General features: G+C 38.9%; 1 protein-coding gene across 1 annotated transcript in view; it reads right to left on the bottom strand.

Annotated features, from left to right (window-relative positions):
* Positions 1–7,893: 7,893 nt before the first annotated feature.
* The window catches only part of kctd16b (potassium channel tetramerization domain containing 16b), a 79,487-nt gene continuing 75,965 nt past the window's right edge, over positions 7,894–11,415 (bottom strand). Inside the window, exon 2 of the mRNA XM_042499815.1 lies at positions 7,894–8,386. Within this exon, the coding sequence (XP_042355749.1) occupies positions 7,923–8,386 (464 nt within the window). The 3' untranslated portion in view covers positions 7,894–7,922. The remainder of the gene's footprint in view (positions 8,387–11,415) is intronic.

The following is an 11,415-nucleotide window of genomic DNA, read 5'->3' as shown; positions in this document are numbered from 1 at the left end:
TGCAGTGCAGGAGCGCTCGCTTTCATCTGTAATGCTGGAAAACAGATCATGTAGCTGGAGCTCTTATCTTGGAGATGGATGCTGACAGCCAACACAGGCTCTGTGCGCTTGCTCCTTTTTTTTCCTTTTCTTTCCCCAAGCTCTTAATCTTTTATTTCCTCTTGTGCACCTCTTTGCCTTTGCTGTTGTTCTTCGCCTCTCTTACTCCTCCACCTGTCTCAACACCTGCGTCTTGTTGTCTTTATGCTCCTTCTCACAGTGCCCTTTTCTATCCACAGTTTCTATTATTTCTTTTTTTCCTTTCTTTTCCTACCTTCAGTCTTAATTTGTTCCATCTACTCTTCCTACTTCCAATCTATCTTGTCCATCCTCTAACCTCTCCCTCCCTCCATTCATTGCCCTATTTCTTGCCCTTTTCTCACCTTTAATTCTAACTTAATACCTTTTCCTCTTTCAGCACTCTTTTATCACCTCTCCCTTACACCTCCATCCACACCCCACTACCACCCATTTCTTTCTTTATCAGTCCCTTCATCGCTGGCTCAGGCCAGCTCTGAGAGCCGCATGTAGCCCCCATCGCCTGATCTTGAGAAGATGGCTGATCCCACTGATGCTATTTTAAGCCTGTCATGCATACTCTCCCTCCTCTTCTCTTCCACGGAGAGCTGGCAGCCACAAAGAGGGACATGAAACATGCATTCTTCCCTCACAACTAGACTTTCTCTGTCTGATTTTGACTTTGAAATCAGTATAATTAACTGTATTGTCAGGGGATGAGCCGGTCTGACAGAAATAGCAGATTTCTCTCCATATGCCGTTGCTAAATAGATGATTTAATTGTCTTGAAGTTTTGTTAGAGGACTTTGAGAAGGTAGAAGATGAGTTTTTGATGCTAAATGTGGATTTTTTTTAATTCATTTTTTTAACTGTGAATGTCTGAATCTTTCACTGTAAAGAAAAATGTCATCATGATTCTGGCTACATTTCATCTCCCATGTCTGAGTAGTGTCCTGCCCAGTCCCAGCAGTCACCCTGAGAAATGAACCCTCAGAGGCTTGACATCATAGGCATGACCAGTGAAAGTGCTAAAAGCTGAAAAGGGTGAAAAAGTTGGAAATAATTATCATTGGCATAAACCAGGAAAGTGTATGACTAATATTTCATTGTTGGTTGTTTATTTAAATTTTTTTATTTTATTATATTTTATTTCTAAATCAGCTGATGTTAACAACATAGTTAATAATAATAACACACTTTATTTTACAAAAGACCAGAAACAACAGAATACCTTTTTCTATGTGCCAGTTCCGTCATGATGTACTTTTGGCTGTCGTCCTCCTTCACTTCCTGTCAGTGAAAAATTACACCATATAAAAGTTTCTTTTGAACTCAATATGAAAGCACTTAACTGTGATGACAGTTAAAATTTGAGCTTTGCAGTTTATGAATGTACAGTGTGGATGTAAGACACAGTTTGTGTTTTTGTGTACTGTACTCACTTTACATTTTTAACTCTGCTTCGCTCACCTGCCCAGCAGACAGTGTTGTCAAGCTTTCCCCATCTCTGCAGAATCACCTGATTCGATCACTGGCTGCACAGCTGCCTCTCATTTCCTCATTAGTCTCTCAGTACACACGCTGCAGTGGGAAGTTTACTGTTGTTATTCGTCAGATTTTCCAACTGGCCTCAGCACTTACGCTGCTGGTTTCTGCCTGATTCTTCGCACTGTCAGCTTGTTGCCAACTGTAGGCCTGACTGACCTTTGAGTGAAGGCTCTTAACTCTGTCTTTTTCATCTAGTCTATTTGTTAGTTCAAGTTCAAATATCCACCAAACTCTATCATTCATTGTGTTTATATTATATGTATGTTTACCTATTTATGTTGCATTAACCCTTTAAAACCTGAGCAAATTGGTTTGAGACCTTAACTGTAAAATCATAATGGTCTGCAAAAACACTATTTTGGCCATTACTCAATGTCATAAGTCAGAAACAGAAGGAGAGACATTTGGTCAGATGCTGAATTGTGACACTAATCTTGGGTGTCTATTGAAACTTTGCTGATTAAATAGATCCTCTGTGCTCCTGGGGGGAACATGTGTGTGAAGCAACCATGTTTTCACAGACATGGATGTAAACTTGAAGTGTAACTTTGCTGGTTCGCTAGGCCGCAACTAAAGTTAAAAGTTAAGTCTTTCTAGATAGTGTCTGGATTCCAGATGAGTGGTCACTGCCACAGCAATAGCTGATGTAAACTGAGAATAAAAACAAGTCTTAGGTCGCTGTACAGAATGTCTTGTTTATTGGTTGTCGTCATACATTTTCAAAATGACTATATGCTTTGTATCTAAAGACTCTCGGATGAATTGTACTGTCTCTAAAGGCAGACGTAGTAACACCTGGAATACAGGGCAACTCTCACCACAGATGTTTTGTTACAGACAAATAACATTCAATTTAATTTCTGGAATGAAATCTAAGTGTGATTTAAAGATCAGAAAAACTGTCATATACAGGTCTTCATGATTCCCAAATTACCCAAAATACTATTTATTAATTTCTGAAGGATTCATGGTGAAACAAGTACTTCCATTAAATATGGTCTGTTCAAATGCACCTGGTGAGAATCACTCTGTTTTGCAGGAGCTCGGTCTCACTGCAGAGTTGACTTTTTATTTGATAATGTTATACACCTGTGGAGGAACAGCAGACACTATCAACACATTTGTGCTTATGTTTTTTTCTTTTTTTGCAAGTTTTCTTTTTTCTGTTAAATATCATGTTTTGACATAATCTTTTCCACAAGAACAGACTAAGTTAAATCTGTTATACATTTTCTATACCAACATGCTCACAATGTATCTGAACCATTTTTTCTTTTTTCTTTTTAGTGTCAGAACAACATACATAAAAACAGACGCCCTTTTATTTTTCAAACAGTATGTGCCAGGTCTAACATGGTGGTATCAGAATAGTGTGATTCTCTTTGTGGCTTGCAGGCTCATCAAAGGCAGGAGGAAAATATTGTGACCTGCAGTCATGTACACAGGCTTAACTTGTAGGGCATGACCATAACTTCATTAAAGAAAATCACAGACTGTTGTCGGGCACTCCAAGAAAACATAAATTGACAAACTTAACATCAGTTCAGTCTCTCTTCTTTTTCATACATCACATGTGAGTTAAAACAAAATTACAGTCACTCTTTATCAGTAAGATTTACATCATCTGTTGTTCTGTTTAGGCCCTCTTATGCTCCCAAGGTGAAAACTGGGCAGCTTTCTCTCTCAGGACAGACACATTATCTGTGGCTGCGTTGTGCATGGTTATTAATATTTATCTCTTTTTCAAATACTTTCTTGTTTGTGTTTCTCTATGACTTTATACATTGTGCAAAAACAGCTGTATTCTACTCTAGAAGGCCACCGGGTGTCTTGGTATTCACTTACACTCTGTGTCTGTTCAACAGCATTTCTAATCACGTCCTAAGACAGATCTGTGTTTGAAAATTATCTCCAATAGATTTCTATGACTGATTGACCTTATTTTTGAATCATCTCAAAGTAAACAAACACATTTTAGGCAAGCAAAGACAATCCCTAATATCAATTTGCTTTCTTTCTTAAGCTGGGCTGAAAATGAACGGCACAAGACTAACTACTGCAGGTGTCAAAAATAACTTCACAAGAAAAAAAAAAAATGCAGAAAGCTCCGCAACAGTTGTCTTTACAATTGGAGGTGTTCACCTTCCACATTTATCAGTGTTTGCAACTGGTTATTCAGACAGTTAGCTTTGTTTGGATCATCTGGCCAAATAACTAATACACCGGGTGAAAGGAGACACAGTGTCTTGAATTAGCATGCTGTTCCAGAAAAAAGCTGAAAGCAAACATCAACAAAAGGCAAACTATTGTCTGGCCTAACACTGAACTACATCTCTTTTCTCTTTGTATTTATATGCTGTATGAAGAATTCATGTAACTTCTAATTATAGGCCATTGCTATTTGTAGCTGGTCAGTGTGAAGCAACAGTGTTGTATGCAATTCAACAACAAAACTGTGTGAAAAAAGTTAACATTTTCCTTTGGTTCAGACCAGGAAAATTAACAGGAAATACAATATCTGTGCAGAGCACTTTTGTGTGTATGTATATATATATATATATATATATACTATACTATTATTAGTAGTATTATTATTAGCTTTAACTTGTTGGAAAATGTAGAAATATGGCCCCCAAATGAAGATGTCTTATCCAGTATTTGCTTTGCTTTGCAGTCAATGCTACGCGCTCTTCCCTCCTGAACTTTTTTTTTGGGGGGGGGGGGGGGGGGGGGGGGGGGGGGGGGGGGGGGGGGGGGGGGGGGGGGGGGGGCTTTCTCTGACTTCCATCTTGTGTTCAGCAGTGAAATTTGTCTTCAGTTGGATTGAGGTCAGGTGACTGACTGGATGAGGCAAAGACGTTGACAGTGTTTGTTGCCTTGCCTGTATGTTTACAATCATCCTGCTGCATTGTTCTGTAATTGGGGGGAAAGGTTTTGTAAATCTCACTCTGTTCACCCAGTGTGGATGTAAACACCCTCAAACACTGTTAGAAGCTAAAAGTCAGCACTTTCACCTCATAGTTGTTGTTTCATTTAAAATCCAATGCTCGTAAGTACAGAGCCAAAATAACAAAAAACATATCACTGTCTTAATACTTGACTGCACTATACGGTAAAGAATGCTTCAGGGTTACACATGAACAATTTGTACCTTTTTTCGGTTTTGAGCAAACTTTTGTTTTTGTTTTTGTTTTTTGGTTGCTTTTCTAAGGCCTGAACATAAATTTTTATATTTATTGATTGCAATTCAGCATTTCTGAAACATCCTAGCCACCAGTGACTGCCTCTGTGGCACTGTCAGACAAATGTTCCAACAGTTAGTTTATGACTCTGTTGTCTCGGAAAGCACGTAGCTTATCATTTGTCATAGTGGTTGATATAAAACATGTTATAGACGTGTATTATATTGTCCCTCGTCCCTGATGGCGCAACACCCTAAATGATAAAACATGAATGGCTGTATTACATTAGCGTCAGTCTACTGCATCACTGAAAAAAGTGTAGCAGCCACACCTCATGGATTTGCATGTTATGTACAGAGTATAATACATTATTCTGGTTAGGTATGATTTATGTTGTTTATTTACATATAATGTGTCGTCTGGATTAACATATTTCAACTTCAGTTCATAAGATAAATGACTTTAAAATGAAAATGTAATATCCCAGCAATGTAGAAAAATAAGTCATATTCATCGTATTGACATGAGGAAAATGGTTTTTATCTAGCACCTAATGCAACCATATTAATGTATACTATGATAAACCACAGCAGGGCACCGCTGAATATACTATAACTAAAAAATTTCTCTGTACCCATGAACTTCTTATATCACAGGAAACACATTTCATGGGCAACAAAGGGCATTTGATAAACTATCAATTTAAAGGCCTTTAGATAAAAAAATAAGTATAATAGAACATAATATATATATATATATATATATATATATATTAAATTGTCCATTTCTATTAAAACTTAAGGGATTTTTTTAAATAAACTGATCTTTGAATAAGTTTACCCTATGCATATTTTATTCTACTTTATGTGTGCTTTTCATTTAAATTTATACTTTGTGCTGTGTAAAAGCTATGATTGTTTATAAAGCCCATCCCTCTGCACTTTCATAAACTGCTATAACCAGAAATAATGAAAAGCTTTAATCAAGTTCCTTTCTGAAAATTTGTTCTCTGTTTTTTTTGTCCTTCAAGGTCATTCTGAACTTTCATCTATACAAGTCAGTTCATCAATATTTATAAGTTTCCAAGCTGAACTACATCTTTTATCACAGCTGTCTATCACACCACTCATAAATACCAAGATTTTTACCTGAAGCTGCATAAAACAAACACTTTTTTAAGCAGTTTACCAGTCATATCTGATACTTTTGGAAACATAAACAATAACTGATCAAACTCACAAACATAGTTAAGTTTTGACAGTACTTTGGGCAGAATCCTCTTTAGTTGCCCTTACTGTTAAAATAGGTTTTCTTGTGTCAATTTTTAACATCTTGAGCATTAATCATAACTGCATTATGTGCTTTTTTTCTTTAGTTGTTTTGACTATTGTACAGTCAGCTGTACAATATGTTCAATCCTTTTTTCATTTGTTCTCTCTTTTACACGTCTCTCCTAAAACAGAGATTGTGATGTTGATAACGCATACCTGTTTCAATAATCTAATCTGACAAAGTTTGTGTCATATAGCATTTTTCATCATAACTCTAACATCTAACTAAGAAATAAAGAAAAGTTTGACAATTAAAACATCAGTAAAAGTCTGTGTGCTTTTGCCATTTATGTTGGTCAACAATTAAATTTGCACCCTGAAATAATTTCTGAATTGTTCTGTCAGTAACATATAATCCAGCCACAGCCTTAAATAAATAAAATTAAACCTACTGGGAAAATTAAATTGTGTTCTTAAATTGCATTCATTTAAAAAAAACAAATAAAAAAACAACAACTATCTGTCATATTTTTTTGTGTAGCCACATCACAATACATCCCATCAACTCTGAGGTCACAAATGCATGAATAAGGGCTAACTTTTACTAAATACATGACCAGCCTGTCTTTTTAATCCAGAGGCTTCATTAATAACTGTAAACAAAAACCTAATCTATCAGCTCCATCACCGGACACTATCATCAATAACTATCAATCGCCATGTCAACAGTGAGGGCAGAAAGCATCTGTCTGTGTTGACGGGTTAGCCTGTGTTGCAATCCCATCCCATTCTGTCTGTATTTACTGTCGATGTCATATGGAACATGGTTTAAATGGCTTGTTGATTGATCACTCTGTTTGTTGGGAAGGAATGCTTATGAGAGCTCTGTTCATCCTGGTAAAGTAATAGGCCAAAATGCCTATAATGTAAATGGATAAAGTTTGCCTATAGGCGTGTTACATGAAGACTTTTCTTCATGGAACCTCTGTATTCCCCAATGGTTGGGCTATCAAAACAAATCATTCAGTCTTTCACTTATCCTTCACACCTGGTAATTGCTCCACATCTAGCCAACCCGGCAAAAAAATCAATGCAACGCAGTCTGATTCACTTGGGGTACATTTGCAATATAACTGATATTAGAAGAACAAAATTAATTGTGCTGCTGATGAAATTGTACCTCCTGCCTCAGAAGTCCCCAAATGTTGCCCAAAAGTTAAGTAATTGACCTAGGTGTTTACACCATCCTGGCAGCAGAGAGCTCTGGATGTATTTATAGTGAGAGCACTGTCGGGACAACATGAATTATTAATGGGTCCTGATGCAGATTTATCTGTGACCTCTAGGCCACCTGGGTGCGAATTCACACACACACACAGCAACACATACACATTCACATACTAAATCAGTTTGTCTTTGTGGACTAAAAGTGTGGCTCCTGTGTTGGTTTTCCCGGAAAAATTATGACAGATGACGGTGTGTGCAGTCCAGTAACCCTCAGTCAACCCTGTTGTGGCCATTAGCCTTCAGCTGGTTGATCGGTTCATAGAGGATGTCTTTCTCCTACTTGGATTGGTCCTCAGGGATAAATTATTTAGAGCTCTGAAGCATTCAGCAAGGTACAGCACATACTTACAGTACATACAGTAGGCCTAATCTACATACACACACATACGTACTACATATTTAGATAAGAGAACAGTCTAGTTTTTATGCTTCTCACTAGCTTCTGTGTAGTTTCCCCCAGAAACTGGATTCAAATGAGTTTAGTGTTATCTCCTTTTTGTTGCAAAAGTCATGATCATAAAACATGTAAACTGATCCTTGGCCTTGTGTGTCTGCTCCCTCTGTCCTGTGGCCTGGCTCAAAGGCGATACTTTCTCAGCAGGTCAGCCTGCCACATGTACTTCCTCTCAGGGAACCTCTCCGGGATCTTGATCTTGCGGAAATCTTGAATGCACTTCTCCAGCTCCTCCTCGACCGTCAGCTTCTCTTTCGCTGGCCTTTTCTTGCAGGTGCTAGTGTCGCGGGAGCTTGCTGTTAGCGTGCGTAGCAAGTCACTCTTCCGTCGCTGTTCAGACTGCTGGAGCATGGCGATGGGGCCCTTTTTCAGCGGTCTGTCCAGGGTTTGGACATTGGCGTGGGGATGTGACTGGCGGCTGACTGGGCCGCAGATGACTGTTCCCTGGGGAGAGCTTGCCTCTGACTGACTCTCAGAGCTGGAGGTGGAGAGCTCGTTGAAGGAGGTGCCACTTTCGCCCTCGCCATCACCCTTGTGGTTCTTGCAGCAGCAATCACACGGAGGGGAGGACCAACGTGATGGACCACCTGGAAAGAGACAAAACCAGAGAGGGAGCTAAGATTAGACTTTATGCAAAGCTATTTTTTCCATCTGTCTTTTCTTTCTGGGCCGATCATTGTGAAGGGAAAAACGAGACGGTGTCACAAAGAGAGCCACAAATTAGTCCGACAGGAGAAGAAAGGCAAAGTAAGAAGCACGGAAGAAAGACAAAGAGTAAAAGTCAGCTAATGCCAAATGGCTATCACCTAGAACAAAGTGATGTGACATAAGGGACACCTGGCTTGCTTCCAGCCTAATCATGGAAGTCAGCTGGCTGCCTCTGTGACAAGCCTGTATTGTTCAGAGAACTACCCTCATTGATCCATGCTGTCACATGAAACAAATGAAAGGGCTAAAATCATTTCAAACGCACAACAAAGGTCCAGCTTTATGTGCTATAAATGCATTTGCCGTAAGCCACTGTAGGAAATGATATTTGGATATACCAAGAGAGGAGCCACTGCAGTACATATGGAATACTTGGCAAAGCAAAGATTTTTAACTGCATAATGAGATACTGGTACCTACAAACAATGAAGCAAACTTGAGTCTAAAATGTATCAGAAAAAGAGATTAAACACTACAAATGTTTGCAGCTTAATTTCTCTGAAGCCTGCTTCTGCGATCTCGAATCTGCGTTTCCCGAGATAGCAAAGGTATGGCCCACCCTACTTTCCCACTGATTGTCCAGTACTTTCTACTAGCCTTCATTGGTTGGGTCCATTAGGATTTGGCATGCAGAGTGAGAGTGGTTAGGATAAGCCAGTCTGGGGGTCATGCCTTTGCTATTCTAGGAAACAGAGATTAACTTCCCGTTTACTGGCCAACTTATTAATAGCCAATTGCACTTCTTTGCAAAGGTCATAACACTCAAGAACCGTTCTAGGACTGGGCATTGTTTAAAAAATTACAAATATCAGTACCAACATCAGTGATTCTGATACCATAGAGAACTTTATTTGCTACCTTTTTTCCTGCTTTATTTAATGCCCACCATGTGAAGTAAAGCATTCAGCTGCATAAAATCCCACCAAATCCCACTGGCATGTAGTATTGTCATACTTTTGAATGTTTTAGTGGCATCTCAGCACCCTTAACTGCCAACCCAGTCAAATAGACCATTCTCAACTTTACCAAACTACATACTGTATATGTTGTAGTTACTGCTGTAGTGGGCAAATCACACATTGTATTGAATCTTCAAAGGCTTGCAGTGATTGCCTGTGTACAGATCCATACAAATAAACTTTTTTTGAGATCTGTATGCCAAAAGGATCCAATACAGGTGTGGTTTCACTGGAGAAGTTTTGATATTTCTTAGTACTGGGTTATTTCGGTCGATACCTTAAAGTACAGACACCGAGCCCTAAACAATTCCCATTCATGATTCGATCAAACACTGAAAAACACTTTTAGATGAACATGACTGAAAGAATTGTGTTGTAATTCTGTGTTGTGTTGTATTTAAAAGAACAGACTTTGCAATGTTTTTCTTTGTTTTAGCCTTCTTTGGTATCTTTTTATCACCCATTTGAAGATTCTTAAAATCAGTGCAGTGCTTGGATTTGCAGTGGTTTACAGGGCAGATGAGAGCTACTATTTATTGCTGTTCTCTGCAACATATGATCATTACACTTGACCCACCACAGCTGTTTTCACCTGACCAGGGGCTTACAGTGAGCAGGAATGTGTTTCACAAAAGTTACATTGTATCTTACTGTAAATGAAGTTGAAGCAGATGCCCAGACATTGTGGTCTGGACCAATAACGAGACAGATGCAGTGATCCACAATTATAGCTGAAAGGAATCAATTGCCCAGCCTAACCTCTGTGTGAGTGTTCAGTGAAAGGCTGAAAGACTCATAGGAACCAGAGTAGCACCGCACCTCTCACTGCAGGAAGAAGCCATTCATTTTTCATGCTAACCTCCTGAATAATTGAAGGGGTATCTGTTGCTGATGGACTCCACTCTGTTTAGTGAGGAGCGAGATCAAAACCCTTGAGGCAAACACACACATGCAACGCCCCCACCATTCTGATTTCGAGCCCCGTACCTCGCTGTCGACACGACCACACACGCAATCGCAGGCTTCTGCTTTTGATGCATCCTCTACTCGTCAAGTTCAATAGTTCCGTCGTTTCTTTTTATGTGTTGCTGAGCATATCACTTCAAACAAGATAGTACAAGGCTATAAAGAACGCTGCTTAAAATAAATGCCCCCCTCTGCTTTTACTTTTGTCCTCAGAACCGTATTTGGCTTGTTTATGGAGAGGAAGCAGAACTGAAATCAATTTATCTAACCAGTATTTGTTCCTTGGAGTACCACTCATTAACAGCTACCATGTATTATAACTCTATTTATGTGAGTATAAATAGAAGAAATATTTCCCGGATTGCATTGACACCAACTGTTATTCTAAACTGCAAGAGGACAAACGTTCAGTGCAGAGCTAAAAATACATACATGCACAGTTACACACACATACACTGCAGTCTACTGTATGTGAAATAAACATCACCTATCAAATGCAGTGACAGAAATAGAACGCAATAATATAAATTTTATCACCCGTTGCAGCTCTGGATCTCTTACATTACCACAGGCATTCACAGCTTTCACACGCACAACTACATGACAGAGAATACACCATCATGTAGCATGATTTGAAGGTACACACACAATTAGAAATGTATCAGCCTCAGATAAAACAATGTATTTGTTTTACAGTTTCAAGATAGAAGACATAACCCTGTGATTGGTGCAATTACATCTCTTCCAAACCTTTGTTTAGGGACACATGAGTTAATTTGTGTCACTCTGAGTGAATAGCTTACCCTGTGATCGATGAGGTGCAGACTCGTAATTGGTGTTTTGAAAAATGGCCCCAGACTCTGGTGAACTGTTAAGTCTGCCAGTAGCCAATCTGGCTGTCCAAGTCTGTTTAATACGATGAGACGGCTAAAGCTGCTGTAACAAATGTCTTAAAGAGGCTTGCATGCGTTTGTTTGTGTATG

Source organism: Plectropomus leopardus, chromosome 13, assembly GCF_008729295.1.
Source record: "Plectropomus leopardus isolate mb chromosome 13, YSFRI_Pleo_2.0, whole genome shotgun sequence".
NCBI lineage: Eukaryota > Metazoa > Chordata > Actinopteri > Perciformes > Serranidae > Plectropomus > Plectropomus leopardus.
Note: the sequence above shows the minus strand (reverse complement) of the source record. Positions and strands in the feature narration are given on the sequence as shown.